Here is a 27,219-nt window from a genome sequence, read left to right on the forward strand (position 1 = left end):
ACCAGAGGTGATTTACCTAGCTGATTCATTCCACTATTGCATCATGGGTGATTTACCTAGTTGATTCTTTAAATACACATTCAGGATGATTATACTTGCAAGAGTACAATAAAAATCTTACCATTTTCCTCCTCACAGGTTGTTTGAAGTTTGTCCACATGACAAGAGACGTTTTCCTCACAAAGTTCATTAACCTTGAGAGATGTTAAAAAAAAAAAACAATCAGGGAACTTGCTTGATACAGAAGTTGTGACAAACCACATACTTTTATTCAAGGGAAAATATTATCCTGGTCAAACAAGCATAACTTTAATTTACTGGTATTCATTTATGTACAATGCCTTGCCATTATAACGCTATCCATGTGTCATAGAAACAATGTATGATAATGTCTGATCACCTTTTTATGACTATATGTGACACATACAATTTTACTAATATCTAATGAAATAGGATTTATAAGCATACTCATCTTATCACAGGAGCCATGTTATAATGAAGGGCCTTATAACAGGACTAATGTTATAATGAAGGGCCTTATAACAGGAACCATGTTATAATGAAGGGCATTATAACAGGCCTCATGTTATAATGAAGGGCCTTATAGCAGGAATCATGTTATAATGAAGGGCCTTATAACAGGACTCATTTTATAATGAAGGGCCTTACAACAGGACTCATGTTATAATGAAGGCCTTACAACAGGACTCATGTTATAATGAAGGGCCTTATAACAGGAATCATTTTATAATGAAGGGCCTTATAACAGGAATAATGTTATAATGAAGGACCTTATAACATCAATCATGTTATAATAAAAGGCCTTATAACAGGAATCATGTTATAATGAAATTCCTAATAACAGGAATCATGTTATGATGAAGGGCCTTATAACAAGAATCATTTTATAATGAAGGGCCTTATAACAGGAATCATGTTAATAACAGGAATCATGTTATAATGAAGGACCTTATAACATAAATCATGTTATAATGAAGGGCCTTATAACAGGACTCATGTTATAATGAAGGGCCTAATAACATGAGTCATGTTATAATAAAGGGCCTTAAAACAGGAATCATGTTAAAATGAAGGGCCTTATAACAGAAATCATGTTATAATGAAGAGACGTATAACAGAAGCCATGATATTACGATGGTCCATAATCATGGGAACCATATTATAATAAAGAGCCTTTATAAAAAGAACCATGTTTAATAAAGGGCATTATAACAGGAAACATGTTACAATGAAAGATCGTATAATAGGAGTCATGTTATTATGAACAGCCACATAATGGAAACCAAGTTATAATGAGCGACTTGAGCATGGAAACCATGTTATAATGAACGACTTGATCATGGGAACCATATTATAATGAAGGGCCTTGTCATGGTAACCATGTTATAACAAAGAGCCATATAGTGGGGGAGCACTGTAAAGACGTGATTTTTTGTCAATCTTAAATTTAATTATGATCCTAATATGAAAATCTTGTTAATTTATTGACTTATTTCATTATTTGTTACTGTTCATTAACATGTTTTGGGATTATTTCTAATTAACCTAACATTTTAATACCTTTTTTCCAGACGCCAAATGTGTTAATGACAGAACATTGATTTGGAGTCCACCATGTTCTTTTTAAGACATGAACAAGAACACCCAAACTTATTTATGCAAATTTCCAGCCTCTTATAGAAATCATCTCGCAGTTTATATTGAATCTTTCTCTTACTCAGCATCCTTATCCTTTATAAAATGTATAGTTCTCCTGTTACAAAATGTATATGTTACGAAATGTATATTTTTCCTGTTACAAAATGTTTATTTTACAAAATGTATAGTTTTCCTGTTACAAAATGCATAGTTTTCCTGTTACAAAATGTATAGTTTTCCTGTTACAAAATGTACCGTTTTACTGTCACAAAATGTATAGTTTTCCTGTTACAAAATGTATAGTTCTTCATATTGAATACACTGGTCAACAGTGAAATCATTACTGACTTGAAAAGGCCCTAATCTGTAGTATTTTGGTGTGCCGAACACGAATATAACCGTGAAAAATTTGTATTGGCTCTCGTTTTGAAGATATTCATATACCTCATTTTCTATGTTTCACTGTGTAAATTTCTCCAGTAGGACTGCAGCAACATCCGGAATAATGATGTAACATTGCATAATACCATCATGCTCACATCATCCACAGTTGATTGCATCATTTTCTGATGCAATGCAATACTAATGCCATGCGGCTGCTGAAGTAAGTTGACGTCAGCAGTGTACTATACATGTGTAGGCCTATTATACTAATGCCAGGCGGCTGCTGAAGCTGACGTAAGCAGTGTACTATATAAAGCCCAATCAGATAGGTTCAGCATTTAAAATATTTTAGACGTTGTGCGAGACAGTTCAAGCTACTGTTACATAAAACTTATTATTTTATCCATTTACGTACAATAAAGAACAGTAATGCCTCGAAAGTGTGTTAATACCGCGGACAATTTTTCCTATATTTGTGGGGAAGTGACATTTGCCAACCAGAAGAAAAGTATCAATTCTCAAGTGAAGAAGGCATATCATCTTTACTTCGGATGCAAGGTTGGTGACCAAGACAAGCCTTGGGCTCCGCATATATGCTGTGCTACATGTACAACACAGCTTTCACAGTGGTTGAATTGCAAAAGGTCATCAATGCCGTTTGCAGTCCCAATGGTGTGGAGAGAGCCAAGCAACCACCTAAATGACTGTTACTTCTGCTTGGTTCCTCCTCTTTCCGGCGGAATAACGAAGCGAAAGAAGTCGAGAATAGTCTACCCAAACATTCCGTCTGCATTGAGACCAGTTCCACATGGTGAGGGACTTCCTATTCCAGAACCTCCAGCAGAATATTCTCTTGATTCATCTGACGAAGACAAAGGTGAGTCGACCTGTTCTTCTCCTGGTCCATCAGCATGCAGTGATCCAGATTTTCACTGTGGTGCATCATCAACCCCATACAGAATAACACAGGAAGAACTAAATGACCTGATTCGTGATTTGGACTTATCAAAGAACAAAGCAGAATTGCTAGGATCAAGACTCCAACAATGGAATCTTCTAGAAGAAGATGTCACAATTACTGCATATCGAAAGCGCCACCAGCAATTGGAGCCTTTCTTCAGAAAGGAAAGTAATCTGATATTCTGTTCCGATATTGAGGGCCTCATGAATGCTTTAAAAATCACTCATGACCCACAAGAATGGAGACTATTTGTGGACTCTTCGAAACTGAGTCTCAAGGCTGTGCTTTTGCACAATGGAAACATTCTTCCATCTATTCCAGTAGCGTATGCTGTCCACATGAAAGAGACATACGATAACTTAAGGCAGCTACTGAATTCCATTGAGTATAACAAGTACAGCTGGCACCTCTGTGGTGATTTGAAGGTAGTTGCCCTTTTAATGGGACTGCAGCAAGGATATACAAAATACATGTGTTTCTTATGCGAGTGGGATAGCCGAGCAAGGGAAATGCACTACATGAGGAAGGAATGGACTCACAGGCAGAATGTAGCCATTGGAGAGAAGAATATCCAACACCCAGCTCTGGTTGAGGCTCAGAAAATCTTGCTACCACCCCTTCACATCAAACTAGGTTTGATGAAGAACTTCGTGAAAGCCATTGACCGGACTTTGCCAGCATTCCGATACCTGCATGAAAAATTCCCTCGACTCAGCGAAGCAAAGATTAAAGAGGGAGTTTTTGTGGGTCCTCAGATTCGAGAGCTTTTCAAAGATGACCGGTTCAACAACTTGCTGGAAGGTGACGCGAAACAAGCATGGAATGCTTTTCGCCTAGTTTCTACAAACTTCCTCGGAAATGTTAGGGCAGAAAACTATAAGGAACTAGTAGAAGACATGTTGATGAAGTATAAGAAACTTGGCTGCAATATGTCTCTAAAGATTCACTTCCTTCATTCCCATTTTAATTTCTTTCCTAGCAACTGTGGTATTGTTAGTGATGAACACGGCGAACGTTTTCATCAAGATATCGCAACAATGGAACAAAGATACCAGGGAAAATGGTCCACTACAATGCTGGCTGACTACTGCTGGACACTCCTCAGAGATGCTCCCGAACAGCTGTACAAGAGACAGGCGAAGAAATCTAAGATGTAGTCAATGACTTGATTTTTTATAGGTAGGCTATTACAGTTGACCTTTTACTATTGGAATGCATTTCGTTATGTAAACATTAATTTCTTGCAGATTACAAAAAAACTAGAGCCAATTTTGCAATTTGACTGTCATATTCGTGTTCAGCACATAAAAATTGATAAGAATTGACTAATTTTATTTCAGTAACATGACTTTTGTAAAAATTTGTTGTCCAGTGATATCTGCCATAATGTGCATCATTATGTGGTGCAAAATTTATAATTTTCCACAACCTTGAGAAAGTATGACTCTTATATGCACTTTGAAAGTAACTGAAGCTACATGTATAAAATATACTTGTATGTAAAATACAAATACGACACTTCTAATACATCACTTGCACACTAAATAAAATGAGTGAGCTACTGATGTACCTTTACTGGCTAAATATTTAACAAGTACATGGTAGGTAAGGTATACATAAGGCAAAACTGCTTGGAACATAATTGTCAAACATTGATTGCCCTTGAAATTATGCTTTAATTAGAAATGAAATGACCTTGATGGCTTTTAAGTTAATGCAAACTGTGTAATTAGAACTGAAATGGAGCCATGATGGCTTCTTGGTTAGTGCACTAGACTCACCGCCAGAAGGAAACTGGTTTGAATCCTTCCCAGACCAGGTCAGTTTAACAACCACTTTGGTGTATCTCTGAGAACGACACTTTATTCAACAGACCTTGGTACAGTATAACCTTTAATGTGTTTAGGTGCTTTTAAACACCAAACCAAAGTTGTGCATCTATTGTGAATGAAACAATTAGTATATTAGAGTCAGAAATATCTAGTTGGATATCACACACACATATTTCTAGATTATGTTTCAAAACAAAATTGTTTCAATTGACAAATTTCTGTGTACCGAATGATAAGTTCTAAGTACGTAATAAACCATTATTTTTACTCTAGCAGTTGATTTGTGCATACATCAGTGTAAGAATAACAGAATCCTTTATATTCACTGGTTTGGGATACAGAAACTCCACCCCAAAGAACAGAATTTGTACGCAGGACGAAATTTTGCTATGTTCCGGCACACAAACTGTGATTCAGTGGGTTCTCCTATGAATCTCCAATCAGAGAATCTGATGAGTAGCTTTTAGATTTTAAATGGGAAATAGTGTTGCAAAAAGAACCATGCTGTATCATCACAACTGACAATAGCATCAGAAATATTTACATCATCAGAACGAGCATGCAGTGTTCAGTTATAGCAACAAAAACATTGCTACAACAAGGATTATTGCTTATGGGCAGGCTATCTTTGTCTTTTTAAGACACCCCCAAAGATGATTTCATAATGGTGTGAAAATGCCAATAAGTGCTCTCAGTATGCAATCCCACATGCCTTTCTCACATGGGCAAACTGTATCATACATGTATAAAGAAATGAGAGAAATAAATCTCACCCGTTGTGACACTCTCTTCTCAAACCTGGACTCCATCTGGTTAAGGACACTGTGCTGTTTGCAAGAGATACTGCCGGTAAATGTCAGGGATGCTGGCTGTACAACATCATTGGACAACTGGCGCACTGAGATGAACAGGAAATGGATAATATGGGTAAGTTTGAAAAGATAACTTGTTTATTAGTGATTTATGCATAAATTATACAGTACTTGTATTCTAAAATTTACTTTGCTAGACAAGTCAGTTTCAAAGGAGACTGACTTGTACAAAACTGAGAACTCAGGTAAGTATCCTTACATTCAACTTTAATAGAACACTTATGATTAACATGAATATGATTAACATGATGAATATGATTAACATGAATATGATTAACATGATGAATATTATTAACATGAATATGACTAACATGATGAATATGATTAACATGAATATGACTAACATGATGAATATGATTAACATGAATATGACTAAAATGAATATGATTAACATGAATATGATTAACATGAATATGATTAACATGATGAATATGATTAAGAAATCCATTGAGTATGAAAACACACTGTCATAGATTTTTTCCCTCTCTTTTGAAGAGTCATCTGAAGCCCTGAACGACTTATACAACATGTAATCTGACTTTTCTTCTAGGCAACTGAAGCACTCTTATCTTGATCCTGACTTTAGGGTTTTGATCACTTCTACTGCAGTTACAATTTCAGCCGCAAAATCAGCCTACCAGTTATTTCTAACACTGATATGCTTTTGACTGCAAATAATACTCTACCAGTGGGTTTCATGGTTTCATGGCAGGCAAGTACAGACGCAGATGTAACAAGATATGATTTCACTTTCAAACATCCAATTATCCTCACCTGAGCAGTCTGGTACAGGAAGTTTATCCCTTGGCTCCCAGATGTTGTCATATGCACATATATACTCCTTTGCAGGGGATATGGCAAATGCATAGTCCTCCATACATGTGAATCTGCACACCACTCCCTCATCCAGTTCATTGCAGGTTCGGTTGCCATTCACTGGGGTAGAGGGATACTCACAAGGGTGAGCTGTCCAGGAAAACAATGTAAGTATTAGTCCTTTGACAAAATCAAAGACTGATTACAATAAAGAAAATATAACTTGATTTTCAGGATGTACTCTTTAGTAATTTGCATAAATTCTGAAACTTAATGTGCAATGCAGACTTTATGATGAATCACGAAATACTAACAGCACTTCTGTAGTTCGAAGGTTATGATTAAACTGTAAAATTGTACAATGAATCCCGGAATTTGCCAATCAAAAAAGGTTTTACAAAAGTATAATCTCCTTTATTTGGTTGATCAAAAAGTTCAAGCTAAAGATTCAGCTCAATAATTGTATTACCTAAAGGACAGGCACTCTAGCTCTCAAGAGTGGAGATGTACCAAATAACAATAAAGACTGTGCAAGGTTTAAATATGTATAGTCAAACATGAAGGTCATACATGTTGAACAAATGATGAAAGCATTGGTATATAATGTGTGACCATAACCACAAGATCAAATGGACAGGCACACATGTTGCAGAATGAATTACCTTGGTTTCATAAAAATTATTCATCCAGCATATAAACAAAATTGCTCAAAAGGTTTAGGAAATTATAAGCAAATGAAAAACTTTGACCAAAGCCTTAATACAAGTTTTATAGGAGTATATCACAGATGTTAAAATGCAATAGGTGAGAGCATAAGTGCAAAATAAATTGTCCTAGTTTCAGGCTGATTAAAACTAGGTAAAAAGAAAATCCATCAAGAAACAAAAGCAACTGCCTTAACCCTTAAGTAAAATGTTCAATGGTTCTGGCCTTGACCATAAGGTCAAAGAGGTAAGCATGCATGTCACCGAATGTATTGTCCTAGCTTCATAATGATTCATCCCAAGTATGAAGACAATTCATTAAGTGCTTTAGCAATGATAAGTAAATTAGAATCGTTAAGCAAAATTGTAATGGTTCTACGACTGTGGCCTTGACCCCAAGATCAAAGGGGGAAGCAAGCATATCACAGAATAAATTACCCTAGTCTCATGATGATTCAGGCCAAGTATAAATTTAATTTATCATGGAGTTTAATAAATATATAAAAATTAGAAAATATTTTGAACCTAAAAATCTTTTGGCAAATTTTCTTTGACAGGGTTCCTTGACCACAAGGTATAGGTGAGCAAACATGAATAGAATAAATTGTCTTAGCTTCATCATACATGGAGTTTATGCAAAGTATGATGAGACTTTATGAAAGGGTTTTTAAAAACAATATGCTAATTACAAACATTAACCCAAACCTCACTGGTGGCATGGCCACTGCTGCCATTTGAAAAGTGATTGTTATGTCCTGCTTCACACTAATGTGGGCTGGACAAAAAGCCACTAAAATTGCAAAAATACAATAAGGTTAAGCAAACTTTTGATATATATATATGAGAATAAAGAATTTATTACTTTAGTTTGTCTCACAGTAAAGTAATAAGTGCGAGGCGAAATGTCTTTCAATATAATTCAAATCATATATGAAAATTGTTTCTATTCTATTATATATTCTGATGGTTATGCATGTATTCCTGAAGGATCAATTTAATTCTGGTAGTTACTTACGTATAACATTTATTTCTATAGTGCAAGTGCTATTATTGCCACTTTTGTCATGTGCAGTGTAGGTCACTATAGTCTTTCCAGTTGAGAACAGTCCTGGAGAATGTGATCTTTCAACTTTGACCTCTTGTCCCGAGTTGTCACTGAAGAGTGGTTCCTCCCATGACACGTTAGCATATTGTTCTGGGGACACGAGTGGAAGTGGGGAATGACATCTGTCTATTCGAGGAGGCTGGTAGTCTGAAATAGAATCAAACAAGAAATATCTTTATATAAAAACTGATGCATGATGAAGTTACCAATAAGGGAGTAGTGGTGATGGCAGTGATACCATAAATAGTCATATACACAGATTGTAAACTAAGATAAACTTATATGATGCTCTACAGGAACATTTCCAATACTGAGTGCTGACCGCACTACACTCATCACTATCAAAACCAACATACTTCAAGGATGGGCAAAACAATCCAACAACATCCTCAATCAACAGTCCTTCATCAGCAGGCAGGCATTTGATAGGATTTGCCAAGTGTAAATCACTTTCTCATTCTCCATAGCTGACCGAGACCTTGAAAAATTCCACCTGCTTCACATGACAAAGTACAAAGAGCCTAGTGTCAATCAATATGTCATTTTCTCATTCTCCATAGCTGACCGATATCTTGAAAGCAATCTAACTGCTGTCACATGACAAAGTACCTAGAACAGATGCTGTGCTAGCAGAAGTCTACAAAGGCACAGACTCACACATGGCATAAAAATACTGACTGAATTCTAGCAGACATGTAGTATGATGTACCCCCCCCCCCCAGTCACATTATCCTGAAACCAGGCTGACCAATCCTAACACTAACCTCTTAATGCTGAGCGCTAAGTAAGGAAGCTGTTAGTACTATTTTTATAAGCCTTTGTTATGACTTGGCATCCAAGGCATATGCTCTAAAAATAAGCCACCAGAGCGGTGCTATTTATGAAGCTAAACCATTTTCATATGGGCTGACTAAAGAAAGTGATTAATATAAGATGGCAGGACAGGGTCCCAGACACTGAGGGTGTCACATGACCAGGCATTCCAAGCATCCACGCTCTGATGATGAACTCACAGTTGAGATGAGAAGGCTACATCACCAGGATGTCAGATTACCAAGGAAGACATTATATAGCAAAATGAAGGAGGGAAAGCAATCTCAGAAGAAACACTTCAAAGATTCCCTCAAATCATCCTTGAAACACTTCAGCACTGACACTGAGTCTTAGGAAGATCTCACATAGGGTCACTCCATCTGGTGGAGAATCATTTATACTAGACCTACATATTTTGAATAGCAAAAAAACTGCAGAAGCATTGCAGAGCATGAGTAGTGTAAATCTCAGAAAGCAGCACATCCTCTTTTGATCAAGCAAGCCAAAGCTGCATCTCCTGTCAAGTGTGCCACAAACAGTTCAGAGAACAAAGTCGCCTGATCAGCCACTCAGATACAAAAGAAATAACAATGAAATTAAACAATAAGTCTTAACGTCATGAAAAAAATCCAACTATACTCAAATTTCAAGGAAATCAAATACAAAAATCTGGGTCAGATGGAACAATATCTATGTGATTATGACATTTTCCATTAACCAAACAAGTCTTCATCCATGAACCTGGAAATACCATATTGAAACATGCATACAGATGCTTTTGAGCCATTAAACAACCTGTCCATGAATATTTTCGCCCAATCAATAAATTCTGCTTTATCACTTCGAGATGTTGTGATGGTCAAACATAACCTTAATTAGATTAAAAGACAAATTATGATATTTTTTTAAATGCAAATAAATTTTACTCAAAAAGAACAAAGAAAATACGTGCTAAAGTATTCCAAAATCTATGCGTATAACCAACACTGGTAACTTATGGCCCTTTCCGCACACCGCCCAAGAGAGCCAAGTCGCAAGCTATTTTCACATAGCATACGAACTGTAATGGATCAACCCTTGAACTTTCATGCGGTGGGGTTGGAGTGGGAGAAGGTGTATTTGTTTTGGAGAAGAAAAAAATCCAGCCACCATATAGCTTGAAACAAATATTCTTGCTTTGATAAAGAAATATTATGTCCATTACATTAGCTGCAAACTATAATACCTCGGTTCAAAAGATAATACCAGCACCGAGCTTTTCCCCCACCTCCCAATAAATTAAATAATGTTCGGTGAATAAAAAAACTTAGAACACGAGCACATGGGTTCCACCATTTACAGGCAGTTACCAAAAGGGGCGCTGCGAGTCATACTGATTCACTGATGGGAACAGTTATCGATAATGATAGTTCATTATACATGTATCCTCTCAATGTATGACTGAAAATAATTAGAATCTAATAATGATGTTAGAAACTAGATCAACTCCTAACCTGATTTCGCTCCGGTGCGATTCCACCTCACCCCCGTCCCCAATAAACTCGCCTAATCGAATAATTTTTCTTCCAGAATTGTTGCCATGGAAAGGTGTCTCCTTAAACTAGCACAAAAACTTACATATATGACTTGGTACACACAAAATAACGTTTAAAGATATCAACAATCGTTCCCACTGGTAGGTAGAATTGGTAACAGTAATTCCAACATTCTTAGAAAAGGGTTGACATTGGTAGGTAGAATTGGTAACAGTAATTCCAACATTCTTAGAAACGGGTTGACATTGGTAGGTAGAATTGGTAACAGTAATTCCAACATTCTTAGAAAAGGGTTGACATTGGTAGGTAGAATTGGTAACAGTAATTCCAACATTCTTAGAAAAGGGTTGAGTAGGTGATCCGATTATTGGAGGACAACATATGAGAAGCTAACTTGTTAACTGTAAGAAAATTATTTGTTTCATGCAAATAATAAGATAAGGATAGCAGCAGGGAAGTTCTACAGACCAGACCGTTCCAACAAAAAAAAACCTTCTATGAGAACATTTTCTGTAGAAACCTCAGAAAACAGAAATAAACCTTTCCAGAAAAACTAATTTGCGTAAATTCAACCCCTAATGCAATTTTTGTGTGCGAATTATGTCATTCTGGACAATAGAAAAAATATGATTTTTCGGGGGGGGGGTGGAAAAATGATCGGGTGTCGATGAAGTTTGCAAGGGAAAGGCTGCGGATACTAATTTTACTTCACAATAAAACAATATCATTGAAAATAAGATGAGTCGAAAAACTAGCACAGTTGGAGAACCTCATTCTGCAAGATTAACACGAGAAGAATTAGCGGCAGTAAGGAAACTCATTCCGACAAAAAAATTATTTAAGAAAAAAGTTCGTGAGTATGATGATTCACAATATCATATTGGTGAAGTATCGTCAAAATGGTTGAGTCCAGTCACTGGAGTTATCGAACAAGTCGCATATGGCAAACAACAAAAGGATAAGGAACTTAAAGATCTTGGGCTTATTCCCATGACGAGAGATATTGAGCAACATACCCAAGTGGTTCCGGGTCAACTTGAGCAAATTCGACACGAACAAGAACAAACACGAATACAAGCACAAGCACAAGCGCAAGCGCAAGCACAAGCGCAAGCACAAGCACAAGCACAAGCGCAAGCACAAGCACAAGCGCAAGTACAAGCACAAGCACAAGCACAAGCACAAGCACAACCTCAAAGGGAAAAAATAAAAATTTCGGGTTCCGATAAATTTACCGATGAAACTATCGCAAGAATAAAATCAATGAATCCGGATGAGGTTGTAAAATTTACTGTGGAAAATTTTGATAAAAACAGACGAAAAAAACTGATGAAACCGGGTCAATCCGAGAGAGTAACATACACAAATTGGATAAGGTGGGTATATTATGCATACAAGAATGTCAAAGTAGTTAAATTTAATGATCCAGAATATGCTAAATTTATTCTTTTGGTAGGTAGTTATGAAAATATATACAAATCTAAACCATTATTGCTATCTTTGTCTTCATTTCACAAAGTTGAACCCGAACCAGAGAAAGTTGAATCCGAATTTACAAAAATTAGACAAAAAAGAATCATGCCATCAAGATATTTTACCCGTGATGCTCTTGAAAAATTTAGTGACGAAGATAAATTAATTCAAATTGTTAGATTTGGTTTTATGGAATCAGAAAATTATTTGAAAACAAAATATCATGATTTAAAAATGTCAAGGGAACAATGGATACCCACTGTGTATTTTGCTTCTGTGGGAAAACCTATTGATATCGAAGATCCCGATTACAAAAATTTTACAAGAAAAATAAGACAATTAGATCAGGAAGAAATATCAAAATCGCCCGAAGAACTTGAAGATGAACCTGAAGATGAACCTGAAGATGAACCTGAAGATGAACCCAAAACAGGAAGTGGATATACCATCTGTCCTGACAGTGTTGTCAACGACGTATCTCGCCTCGAAGTATTAATCGGAGGAAAACGAGCTGGAAATAACTCTCGTGAAATAATCAACGAAGCCTCAGATATTTGTCAGCGATTATTTCGTGGTGGTATCATTGATTCTCACATTTACAAGGAACTCGTCGATGAGCTTATCGATTAAAATAACACAATTGAAATAACATGATTGTTCACAAATATCAGCGCAGACCAAGACAGGTCCGCGTAGTTAACTCTCGATTGCCAGTGTACAAATATATCCACGGTAATGGATTCGGTGATATCATTGGAAGTCTTGTCACGCGAGTAATACCTAAAATTGGACCCGTGATTAAGCAATTTGGGTTGAAAGCAATAGGAAAGATAGGCGAGACTGCTGTTTCTGGTATCGGTAATTTGGCTAGTAAAGGCTTCAACGCTATCAAAGATAAAATATTAAGTTTAGTACGTAAAAAGCAACCCGTCAAATTACCCATTACCAGCGAAATGCCACCTGAAGTCAGTAAGGCCATAAATGATGCGGCAAATAAAAAAATAAATGATCTAGCACAGGAAGCTGCTATAACAAATCTAGCGCAGGAAGTTGCTAATACAAATCCAGCAAATACAAGTTTCATTTCAGGCGATGGTCTTCGTTTTAGACGATATTATTAATAATAAATGTTCGCACAAGTGTCAAATGAAGTATTTGATATGGACGAGCCAGTAGGTAGGGATACATCAGTGCGAGATTTCCAGTATTTCTCGTACGATACAGTTGAACCCAATTCAAGAAATCGGAAGGAAATACAAGTCCACGATACAACAAGATATTTTCTTCCATCTGAGGCTTATATCGAATTTGTTGGAAGGCTTGTTAGGACAGACGGTACCGACTTTGGAGCGGATTTTAAAGTTGGATTTGTTAATAACGGAATTATGGCACTATTCAATAGCGCCATTTACATGATCGATGGAAAGGAGATTGAATCAATTACGAATAACGTTGATATAGCAACGACGATTATAGGATTAGCAAGATACTCGGATGATTTTACCAGATCAGCCGGTCCTAGTATGATGTTTGTGAAGGATAATACTAATGACCCCGATCATTTTCCGTATGTCGTCAGACAACCGAATAATCGTGCTGATCCTCCTGTTATTGCTCAAGCTGTTGGTCCTACTCCTTTCGAAGATATGATAATTAGCGTTAATGATCGTTACAACCTTGGATTTAATGTGCGAAAGAAAATGTTAGTTGGAAATAGTCGAAGATTTTCCTGTGCAATTCCATTATCTCATATTTTTGGATTTTGCAGACATTTTAGAAAAGTTATTTACGGAGCAAAACATACGATATCTTTCGTTCGAGATGCCAATGATGACAGAGCCATCTGGCGAGCAGGTGGTGCAGCAGCTGATATCGGTAGAGTTGTCCTTGAAAAATTTACTTTGTGGATGCCAGCGATAACACCATCGATGATCATAGAAGAAAAATTATTATCATTTATGAATCAGGGAGGAAAATCCATAATGTCTTGGTTGACAACGATGACTGATTCTATCGAAAATATTAATATGAACGGAATATTTACTTGGCGAATTGCGTCACAACAAGGCTCGTCCGCACCAAGACATATCTTTGTTGCTATACAAAATATGGCTAGATACAATCAAGAACATAGTCACATGATATTCGATAAATTTGGGGCAACAAACGTATCATTGAGAATAAATGGCCAACAGGAGCCATCCGAGGAAATAGCTATCAATTTTGATAATTACTCCACGGCACGCGCATATCATCGATTACTAAGTTTCATGGGACGCGATCAAAATATTGATACGGGATTGCAAATATCACAATTGGATTTTAATACTCTCTATCCCATCTATTATTTTTCCCTGGAACATCTCGATTTGGTAAAACAGTCGGTTGTCGATATTCACTTCAAGGCCAGAATTAACACACTTGGACAAAACGCAAAAGCTATTGCGGTTATTCTCAGCGATAGAACAATGTTTCTGGAAGGCATCAGCGGTAGAATGAGAGTCATCGACGCGCCCGTAGAAAACATGTAACAAATTCCAAATTTAGATAAAGTGATTATTAATATGCCATACGATCACGTCAGCGTAACTCTGACCCCCGGTCAGGTGAAAAAGCTTCAATCAGCAACAGCAGCACGACGAGGTTTAAGTTTAACCTTAAAAAGTAATCAACTTCACGGTGGACCTAACAAACTATCGTTAACTAAAAATCAACACGGACATTTCACCAGAGCCAGATCAGCAAATACTGGTATTCGCCTGAATCTCTCGATAGGCGCAATCAGAGATATGATCAAAGTGGGTGGTATTTTCCCGCTATTCGCAGCTATTCCAGGATTAATAGCTGCAGCGGCCCCCATGATTGCAAAGGCAGTAGGATTAGGTGCACTTGGTGGGATGGGTACCGTATTAGGAAAAAAGATCGTCGGAGGAAGATATCGCAAAAAAAAGGGAGGGATATTCCCTCTTCTCCCCCTTCTCACAAAATTATTGCAGCCGCAACAAGGATCAGGCCTTTACCTAAGACGACCCCCGTACGGATCCGGTCTAAGTCGAGCCTACCAGCCTCAAATTTAGATTTAATCAGTGAAGCAAAAAAAAAGAAAATAAAATTTTTCAGAGGCGTATTTATGCGAGATCAACTACCAGATAAACCAAATCCCACCGAGACAGGAATAATAAATCTCGATAAAAATTCTGGTCCTGGCACTCACTGGGTTGCTTACGCGATTAATCCTCGCGAAGTTATTTATTTTGACTCATATGGATTAGCACCGCCAAATGAATTTATTAGGTATGTGTCAAAACTAAAACTTCCGGTTTGGTATTCAACACTTCCAACACAAACATTAGCGGATCCACCAATATGCGGTCCAGAGTCAATTAACGTCCTTGATGCAATTTCAAAATCATCCAATCCTTATCGCAAAATTTTATTTGAATATACCGTAGATAAATATCATGGTTGACATTTACGGTAGATCTCTCTTCAGAAAAGAAAAAAAAGATGCAGTCGACATCGATACATCAAAGTTTGCAACCAAGAGTGATATTAACAATCTTTTATCGCTGTCAGAGGTGGATCCTGGCGAAGTTGCTGTTTTTCAAAATACCGAAGGGCGATTACAAACTAGCAACGTCAAAATAACTGATATAATCAAGCGAGACGAATACCGCGATCACATTAGTCAGTTTACTCGCCAATCGGAGATGGTATTAAAATCTATTGCTGATATCGCCGATATTATAGCGAAGTTACCCCTGAAGGCCGATAAAGCATTACACGACGATCTTCAGGATAGAATGACAAAAAGACTTAATAGGCTAAATAACGACCTTAAAAAACTTGACGATGCTTTAGATAAATTTAGCAAAAAATTTGACGAGAATATAAAAACATCCAGTGATACTTCCTCCGCCGCAAACGAACTAGCAAATAAGAAAGCCGATCAAGCAACACATGACGATCTCAGCGAGAAAATAAAAAAAATCAACGAGGAAATTACTAATATTCTTGCCGAAATTAACGAAGTAAATATCTCGATAAGTCAGAAAATCGATAAAACATCAATCGACGATCTCAACAAAAAAATCAACGAGGAAATTATTAAACTTGGTAATGTTGTTGTTCCTGAATTTACCAGGGGGATTAACGCGATGCAAGTACAAATAAAATCCATCAACGATGAAATTAACGTGGTACGTGAATTGGCTCGTCAAAAGTTAGATACATCAACGTACGACGAAAAAATTCAAGATTTAAACACGAAACTTCTCGCTACAATAGCAAAGATTGACCAATCCGTCGATAAAACTGGTCACGCCACTGACGTAAAGCAATTAGGTAAAGAAATTGACGATATCAACACAAAAATATCGTCAATGAAACTTGGAAAATTATCGCGAATTTCGATACCAACGGAGGTAGAAACAAAAAATATTGTCTGCAATGTGCCATTTGTGTTTAAGACATACAATTATAATTGGGAACCTAAAAAAGGTATTATCGGATTTTATTTCACCGTACCAATTACCGGCGTATATCGAGTATATGTTATTTCCAAGATAAAGTTTAAAATAAAATCGAATAGTGAAATTCATGAATTCTACCCCGGATTTTTTATTATTTCTATAGAAAAAAATACCGGCGTACTCTGCGATCTAGAACCGCCAGATAGAACCACCACAGGACCGGTGGATTATTTTGTAATTTTCGAATATTTATCGGGATTGGAAACAGTTGGTATTCCAGGATAAACATGATAATCCCGTAATTGTTATCGTAAGATACTAATAATGACCGCATCTGATTACCGTTACAATCAGGCGCGATCATGGCAGGATTCGTTGCGAAAACAACTTGACGATTATCAAACAAAAATAAATAAATACCAGCGCAAATTAGTTATCATTGATGTTGCAGTGTACGCAGTATCAGCTGTGGTCGCTGGTGCAGGAATAATTCTATCCGCGGTAACAATGATAGCGCCAATCGTTGCAACAATAATAATCTCGTCAACAACAGCAATCGCGGGTGTTCTTAATATCATCGCAAAAAAGATATCCTCGTGCGCAAATGAAAAGTTATCTTCGTACAAAAATAAACTAACTAAAGTTAGTGACGCGTACTCGAAGTTATCATTGTTACTTTCTGAGAGTCTCAACGATGGTATTATATCCGATCTAGAATTTTCTTCAATGATTAGTATTTACTCGGAGATTGAACAAATGAATATTAATAATGTCCGAGTTAGCCCAGATCGTGACAAACACGACACCGCCAACAACAACGTTAATATCGCTAAGTTCAACGAAACCAGAATTTAGCATTAATTTCTCAACACCAATTAGCGTTAACGAGATTGCATTAACACAGTTGCGTGTCTACAACAGCTGGCCTAATGTTAGATCGAAATCATTCGGTAATTTGATGCCAAATAATTCACTTGTTTTTGCAAATAAAAATAAACCCGATGGAACACCCGATTGGATCGTCGTTGGTATACCAACGGGCAGTTATGAAATTGATCAGCTGAATAATGAGTTTACCACTAGAATATCAAATTTAACCGGCGATGCTAAACCGGGCATAAAGATATCTTCACATGATCCAACACTATCGTCAATGATAGAAGTGAAATCACCGTACGTGGTAGATATTTACCAATCATCGATCAGGAATATATTAGGTTGGCCCGAGGTCGCACCTCTGATAAAACCAAAGAAATCGGATGTTATTATTCCAGGTTGGTATGATGAAACCCTTCCAGAACTACCGGAACCAAAAAAGGAAGATTTTACAACCAACGAAGGATGGTATGGAGATATCAAACACAAACCTCTGATCCACAGCGCCATCAATCTCATGAATAACCACAAAATTAACCTAGTAATATTCGCTTTCACTTTTATTAACGAAAGAATTCTCTCATGGTTGCCTCTTCCTAAAATCCCCCCAGATGTGAAAATCTTCGACGCTACCCACATTAACAGGATAATAGCCCCCATAGACGGTATCTTGGTAAGAAGAACACTAGACGAGTTTATTCAAGAACACGAATTACAATTAAATTTATTGCGAGGATCATTTCATGAATGCATCCTAAATAAATCTGGTTCATGTAGCGAAATTATAAAACACGTGAAGATTTTAAATCAACTCGCGAATGATATTGAATATTATCATGATATGTTTATTCGGGCGATAGTCGACGATATATCAATTGCCGACTATGTTCTTCCTATTAGCAAATTCGAGTTGATCAAGAACTCGGGTGAGAAACAAAAATTCATGAGAGTATTTGAATTAACCGAGGAAACACTGCCAAATTTCAAATTTCCCAATTCTGATTTTGATGCGATGAGAAAATCCGTCACTGATACCATTGATGATTTATTTCCGAAATTACATGCCGCATGGACTAAAAAAATACATTCAGAATTGATTCTTAAACACAATAACGATCCTGACAAAGGTGGACGACATATATCGCCGGGTATCGTTAATATAACGGAAGTTATCGCGATTTATCTTCACGCGGATGTTGTCGAGGGTAGCTACAACGTGGATTCGTCAGAATCAAATCAAGCTCATCAGGGTTTTATATTGTATTCGTTTTCACCTAGCGCATCTCCTGGTTACTTGATAATCAAGGAGCCAATGAATCCGTTTTACCTGCGATGTCATAATCGGTTATTGACAAGAATAAATTTCAAATTAACGGATCAGAAAGGAAATTTACTTGATATACGCGGGGAAACTGTGAGTATCAATCTTTTGGTGAAATCGTGAGAATCTCTGACTTTTAAATCAGAGATTTTTAAATCTGTCCACGGGAAAAAATAGGCGAAAAAAATAAATAAAATCCAGGGAAATTTTCAAAATTAATTTTTTTTTTGTTTTGTGGAATTAGGAATCGGAAGATTCCCTAATTTTGTTTTCATCGACAAGTTTTTTCAACTGCCTGACACGCGAACTTGTAATTTTTCTTGATTCGTATGCGTCAGATAAAATCAATCTAGCATTCTCCACCAACATCGATAATTTAACGAAATCCTCAATACGATCATCGTTGACTGTAGCTAGTGATTGATACATCGCAATTTGGATTTTCTTTATTAATTTGTATTCGGACGGCAGTGTGTATTTGTATTCGAGTTTTCCTTGAACAATCGTCTCGAATTCTGATCTGATTTTACTTGTATCTAGATCCGATGGAAGATTTATTTTTTTTCTCAAGTCATCGATAGCTTCGATGATATTGCTTATGATTTGTTCGTTCATTATATTAATTTTGTAATATTCAATTATTCTTCAAAATCTTCGTTATCTGAGTCTGGTATTATTTGGATGTAGGTGAATCTGATCCATGCGTCGGAATTATATGAAAATGTAGCATGAATTTTTCCTTCTGCTACTCGCCATACTGTGATGGAATTAATTTCATAATGTTTTGCAGCAGCATTCATTGATTCGAATGCAAGTTCTTCGCCTGTTTCCTGATTTATCGATTTGACAGATTTAGCGAATCGCGAACCACCTGTATTACCAAAGGCGCAATTTTGACTCTGGGTTACCGCTCGAAGGTTATTTAGTTTGTTATTGAGTTTATTTCCATCGATATGATCAATAACAAGTCCAATTTCTATTGGTCCTCGAAAACACTCGTAAATGAATCTGTGATTATAATATCTTGTTTTGGTTTTGTGGGAGGCGGTGAAGCTGAGATAACCCGAATTAACAACACTACCAATACAATTTTTTGTTTTGATGTGTCTGACATTACCATCGGCAGATGCCTCGTATCCAATGATTGTTGGATGTGATCTATATTCGTGTGTAGGAATCGTTGATTTTGAATCCATTATATAATATTTATATGTCTAAATCGAAATTTGCCTTGAATCTATTAATATAATCTTCTTCACATTTTATCACTGAGGAAGATCTTCTTTCATAATATCTCCGTAACTCACGATATTTTTTTCCTCCACAGGAGAAACATAAACGCGTTTTTCCTCGGGTGCCAACTTGACAAACTAAACATCGCTGTGGTCCTTTGCTGCCTCGTCGAATTGCATATATATGAGCGCCACAATATTCACCTCTGCAGGATTTGTCGCATGATTTTGTTGATCCGACTGTTATCCATGAACATTTATTCATTATATTTAAACATTTGTCTAAAATATAATAATGGATTTATTTGATCTTGATGAGGCAGAATTTATCATTCCTGAAGTTGATCGTGCGAAGAAGGAATTTTTCGATGATGGAGCGATTCATACCTGGTCAACTTGGAAAACTAACTTCGTTAATGCTACGATGAACCTAGAGCGAGCAAAGAAGATAATCGATCATATAAAAAACTCACATGAAGAAGAACGATTTATCTTTGGAATAAAATTTATCGCACAAATGCCTGATGATACTTGGATCATTCGCGATAAACGAGACCCAATACGCGGTGGTAAGAAAAATGTTGTTCTTGATAAGAATTCGAAACCAGGATTGTTATTGGGAATCGACGGTCCTTATTATGCTAGGGCGTATCCATCTAGTGCTGTTGTTTATGGAATTTATCGGCTGAATAATAATCCTGATGTAAAAAATCTACCTGCGATGAAAGAATCGCCGATGATAAATTGTGTTGCCGAGCGAGTTATCGAGCACATGAAAAATACCCGACGCGGATCTGGCTTGACTCAATTGAGGTTGGATAAAATTAACTCATGGGCGAAGACGGTTGTTAATGGTGCATCGATTGACGATGTTGCTGTGTTGAGCAAAAAACTTAAATTTCCTATTACGGTTAAAACACTATCGGGCGAAATATTATATTCATCACCGTATAGTTCTCGAGGAACACCAATCGAAATTGTTGATCATAATTCGCACGCGTGGTCACAGTCGGTAATGATGTTCCCGAGGGATCGTTCTGTTAAATTTTATCCCGTAGATTCCGGGAAAGACAATTCCGATGCAATGTTTAGGTATATCAAAATATTAGCCGCGTCCGATCCAATATCGGTTTGGTTATTTTCGAGCGAAGAAAAATATGATCAATTTATCTTGCCGCGCGGAGATATTTACCGTGATGAAATATTACATAAATCGATGAAAAATATCGCGGTGAAATATTCGTCAAATCCTGATCAGTTATTAACGAACTGCTTTACTGTTCCATCTGTTACTGCTCATGCTGCTAGAGAGAGAAACTCGTGGAAACCTACAAGGAACGAATTTCTCACTGATATTCAACTTAGCTGTATCGAATACGGCCATGGAGGATTGTGGAATACCAAATATTATTTCGAAGATATGATCTCCGTTGACATGAGCGCATGCTATCCTGGAAGTTTCCTCGGATATGGCGATTGTGCTGATTATTTTGCTAAATTTGGTCATCCAACCAGCGATATGACAAGGGTATCGATTAACGGACCGTTACCTGATTTTGTCATGACAGGATTTGCTCATGTTACTTCATTCGAGTTTGCTGAAAACTTACATAAAATCTGCTATATTTGGTTTGGTCGGCATTTATCTCAACGCAGATGGGTCCCTATAGTGCTGTTGAGGTATATGCTGGATTCGTCGATGTTAATATCGTTGACGGTAAGTGAAGCGATTATATCGTATAGGAAACAAACTGAAGTGTGGTTACCCACGGATTGTGAAAATGCGAAAGATATCGGAAGAAAAATAATTGGTAAATTTACTCAAGGAGGATCAGTTGATCATAAACACCGACACGCTAGGTTATTTATCAATGATGCCGAGATGGATTTTATTATCGCCGATACCGTATCGCGTGGAATATTTTGTAACAGAGAGAATATTATCATTGATGGAGAAAAGTTGGGTACCGTGATTAGTTATCTCGATGGAGAATCAGCGCAATATACTCATTTAAGATCATCGATGCTAGCTTATGTGAGTATTAATTTGCTGTCGATGATAAATAAATTTTCTGATATCGCGGTAAGAGTTGCAACGGATTCATTTTATATCGATAAGAAATTTCAACACAGGCTGGAAAATTTAATCACTGATGGTTCTTGGGGAACTTGGAGAATAAAAAACGAGGATATTCTAGATTATTGCGAAGACGCTGATGTGGAAGATTGCGATAAGTTTCATAAGGATAAATGCGATGAAGTATCAACGGCCGCATCTGCATTTGATCCGATTTCACGAAGTAAATTTGTCTACATGAACGGTCCTGGCGGTAGTGGTAAAACAACACGAGCAATAAACTTATTTTCAAACTCTGATATGATCGTGTTGACTCCAACTCACAGATTAGCGAGAGAAATAAGACAACGCGGCGTTAATTCTTGTACGTATCATAGTTATTTCAAGTACAGCGGTGGATTGTGGGATTCGGCTCGCATGGGAAACAAATATATCAATAAAATTATAATATTTGATGAAATTTGTACGGTAAGTCTTGTCACGTTAAAATCGTTCCTGGGTTGGCTGGAAGAAAAAAACACCGCAGTAATAATGTGCGGAGATCACGGCCAACCAGATCCTATTGATGGTGAATCTCCTCACGAGTGGCTTAGGAACTTTGTGGATTATTATGAAGAGATTGATGCTGATTATAGATCTAATGATATTTTACTGACCAAGTTTAAAAAAATGATTCGATTACAACCTAATAAATTTCAATGCGATGTAATGAGAAAAATAATCGACGAGACTTCGATGGATAATTTTCTAAATTTGTGGCGTCCAGATCATCTGATTGTTGCTAGCAGAAAAATTGTTCGCGATGCTATTCAGGAAATGTTATTCAAACTTCATTGTGAGAAATTTCCAACATTGCAGGTACCGTTGTGCTACAGGCCCGCTGATACCAGGAAACAAAATATTAATGTTATTTTGCCATGCGGAGAAGAAAAAATAATGGTTTTGAATGATATTATTTTCGTTGATATTAATCTTGTCAATGATGCGATAAACGCGGAAAGATCTCCATGGAAACTCGGATACGCAGCAACGATACATTCATCGCAGGGATTAACAGTAGATGGCCAGGTCTGGATAGTCGATGATAGAATTTCCTGGTCGAATTTAGTTTATCTAGCAGTTTCTCGAGTAAGAAAATTATCTCAGTTAGGTAGAATTAAATTTCACATTAACGACGACGGTGGTAATTGAGTATCCTTCGGTATTATTTGTAATTCCTCTTTGGTAAATCCTCGTTGTGGTGCTGGCGAATCTAGAAAATAAATTGCTGGTCTTCCTGATGATCTTGTTACAGCTGATATTTTATGTGTCGTAACGCTCCAAGTTGGATCAGTTGCTCTTTTTCTGCCACCCTCGGCTTCCCCCTCCTTATATAAATATCTTACAATAACACTACCTAGCACAGGCGGAATTGTGGAACTTCGCTTTAGTGGTATATTTAGTTTTGTAATTGCAGTTGCGGGCTTCATTGATATTGTTCGTGTTACTTCGTTATTTAGTGCGTTAATCACGTGAGGTAATCTTGTTACCCAATCGTGAGATCGTTTATCTTGGATAAATTCTCTCGCGTACTGATATCCGAATAATCGTTCTGCAAGAGTTTTATTGAATCTTTCAACGATAGCTTGATTGTGATGAACACCTACAATACCGCGACGGATTTTAACATTATTCTTTTTCATCAGTGAAGTAACCGCGCCAAGAAATTCTCGACCTGGATCAACCTGGAGAAGCTTCGGCCATGTTAATGGAGATCGTGAATAAATTTCGCTAAACGCCTTAGCAATCTCTGTTGCTGTTTTATTCGATAACGGTTCCGCTTCCTTGTATCTGCTAGCAATATCAACAACCGTCAACACGTATTTATATGTGACTCCGTCGACGGTATCGTAAGGAAGAAACATTAAATCAGCCTGATGGACTTCATTAGGGACGCTGACAGAGAAACTCGCATATGATATTTTCTTAGGCGGAGGAAGATAAATTTGCCAAACTGCTTGTCTCGATAACCACGATTCAGCGACAAATTGCTTTATTTTTGCTGCCTTGGCAAGTTTGGCTATTGCTGATTTTCCTCGCCAAAATCCTCGCGGAGAATAATATATTTGCTCCATTATAAATTACCAGCACCTAGTACTAATTTACCTTTCATTGCTCCTTTTATTAACCAAGTTGCCAATTTCTCTTTGAAATTTTTATCAGGAATAGCATCTATTGCGTGAATTAATTTAATATCAGCGAGATGTCTTTGTTGTAAATCTCCGCTGCGATATGCAAGATCGTGATAGTAGCATGCGTTATCGATAGCGTTTACTGGATCCTCGCCAGGATTTGGTTGATTATTATCGTTAAGTCTTATATCTAGCCTTGTACCAGGTCCGCAGTAATTATATCCTGGTAGATGCTTCTCTCCGGGATATTTCGCCCAGGGAGCTCCAGGCAGATTTGTTAAGGAGGCAGCGATGTCTCCTCCGGTTCTACTTTTTTTTTTACAAATCTAAATTTACTTGTTCCACAAACCGCGCATTCTCCCTTAATTGCATTCCTGTTGTTGCGTGTAACGACTTCGATTGGATTTAGCGTGGCAGTTCGAGTGCGACACTTAACACAATATGAATCCATAATATTCTAATAACATGAATGTAATTGATTTTTCAGCCACGAAAAAACGCGAGCAAGTAAAACACACCGCGGCATTACCAAATTCGATAAGAATGATAATCATTGGACCGTCGGGATCTGGAAAGACACAATTGTTATTGAATTTGATAATGCGATGGCTAAAATGGGATAAATTGTATTTGGTTGCGCCATCTGTTGATGATCAAAGATGTTATCAAGTACTGAAGGAATTTAGCGATAATACTGAAGAAGGAACAATAGAATTTATAACGGATATCAATGAAGCTCCATCGGTAGAAAATTTAGATGGCGATGTTAATAATCTTGTTGTTTTCGATGATGTAATGCTGGATAAGCAAACTAACCCAGCTAGGATATTTTCGCGTGGCCGACACAAGAATACCGATGTGATTTACGTGACACAGCGATATACGCAAATTCCAAAGGTTATTAGAGACAATTGTAATATCTTATCAATGTTCAATGGCGTTGATACTCACACGCTAAGAAACATTCATCAGACTTGGTGCAACGGCGATATGGATATAAATAAATTCAAAAATTTCTTCAGTCACGCTCAGGCAACACCACACGGTTTTGTCACGATTAATCTTCATGATCCTCGTAGTAGGTATCGAGTCGGTCTTGATCAGATTTACTCATAAATTTGCAGCCTTTCCCTTGCAAACTTCATCGACACCCGATCATTTTTCCACCCCCCCCCCGAAAAATCATATTTTTTCTATTGTCCAGAATGACATAATTCGCACACAAAAATTGCATTAGGGGTTGAATTTACGCAAATTAGTTTTTCTGGAAAGGTTTATTTCTGTTTTCTGAGGTTTCTACAGAAAATGTTCTCATAGAAGGTTTTTTTTTGTTGGAACGGTCTGGTCTGTAGAACTTCCCTGCTGCTTAAGGATTCTTTATTTCAGACTACATAGTCCAGACATCTACATTAAAATATAAATATAAAAAGTGCTAAATTGTCAATTTTTGGGAATTACAGATTAATTGACTGCTTCACTGATTGATTTGTTGATTTTCGATTCACTGATTAAAGTTCTGACTTTTTAAAAATTCTATTGATTATTTAAGTTTAAATTTTTTATCTCTGTTTATAAGAATATTTATTACTTTTGTGTTGAACTATTTATAGAAAAATTCCTATAAAATTTTATATTTCTGTCTATCACATCGTATGTGTGTGGTCAAATCCGACAAATAAGAGGTACAATAACATTTTTTAATAACCTATTTCCATACTAGTTATTTTTATTAGATCAGAGTTATATTTATTACATAAATTCCTTTATCACAAAACCATGATTTTATATATTAAATCGTGTCACTCCATAAGATCGTGGATGTTGGCACGAATTTGCATCGAAGAAGTGCACACAGGGTTTGGGCATCATTTGGATGGGAGGCATCACCAAATGCAGTAATATTTTGATATTCACACCTAATTTAACCAATGTAAGAACGCAGTTTGGTTTCGGTATATCATAACTAAGATAAGAAGGCACATATGTCTTTGTTCAGATCTTTTATGATGCCAAGAGAAATGATAGCTACTCAAAGTATCATATCAAGGCTTTATATCAGATATTTCAAAAACATTAAAAATAGTCATTTCATATGATGTCCTAATTTAATTAAAACATATACATAACTGAATAACCCTACTAACATATGTATAAATCTACCGTATTTTAATGTATATGGCAGCAAGGTAAATCCTGTGTGAAAACATCTAAGGTGGAGAAGAAACCTTCAACAAAGTCTGTCTGGATTGAGACATGTTTTCAGCTAACAGGACGAGAGCAAATTTTTAATCTAGACGCCACACAAACCCATACGAGTAGCCATTTATACTGAAGCATAAAACGCAAAACGACAACAAAACAGAATGACAAATAAGAAAGCCAACACTAGTGGCGAAAATCCAGTTACATCCTGCCTACAAACGCAATAAATATCAGACTTCACATACTAATACAGCACAGTAATATATAAGAAACCCAACACTAGTAGCTACAAACATGACAGAAGCGGTCCACGAAAGGAGCAGTGGTAATGCGTGCTTGAAAATGTATAAAGAATGATTTAAAGAATCTACTTCTAGAAGCTAGAATCAACAGTGATACCAGTACTCATACCTGGCAACATCCCTGGCATGGCGAGAATTAACAGTGATATCAGTACTCATACCTGGCAACATCCCTGGCATGGCGAGAATTAACAGTGATATCAGTACTCATACCTGGCAACATCCCTGGCATGGCGAGAATCAACAGTGATACCAGTACTCATGCCTGGCAATATCCCTGGCATGGCGAGAATCAACAGTGATATCAGTACTCATACCTGGCAATATCCCTGGCATGGCGAGAATCAACAGTGATATCAGTACTCATGCCTGGCAATATCCCTGGCATGGCGAGAATCAACAGTGATATCAG

At 36.9% G+C, this 27,219-nt stretch overlaps 1 protein-coding gene across 1 annotated transcript in view; it reads right to left on the bottom strand.

The window, feature by feature from the left end:
- Positions 1–27,219, bottom strand: part of LOC149808233 (sushi, von Willebrand factor type A, EGF and pentraxin domain-containing protein 1-like) — a 167,676-nt gene that overhangs the window by 103,701 nt on the left and 36,756 nt on the right. The window contains exons 9-12 of the mRNA XM_089975273.1: positions 8,244–8,480; positions 6,483–6,674; positions 5,610–5,734; positions 122–194 (exon numbers count right to left, since the gene is read on the bottom strand). Coding sequence (XP_089831399.1) covers positions 122–194; positions 5,610–5,734; positions 6,483–6,674; positions 8,244–8,480 — 627 coding nt within the window. The remainder of the gene's footprint in view (positions 1–121; positions 195–5,609; positions 5,735–6,482; positions 6,675–8,243; positions 8,481–27,219) is intronic.

This window comes from Sinohyriopsis cumingii, chromosome 1, assembly GCF_028554795.1.
Source record: "Sinohyriopsis cumingii isolate HCF-2022 chromosome 1, ASM2855479v2, whole genome shotgun sequence".
Lineage (NCBI taxonomy): Eukaryota > Metazoa > Mollusca > Bivalvia > Unionida > Unionidae > Sinohyriopsis > Sinohyriopsis cumingii.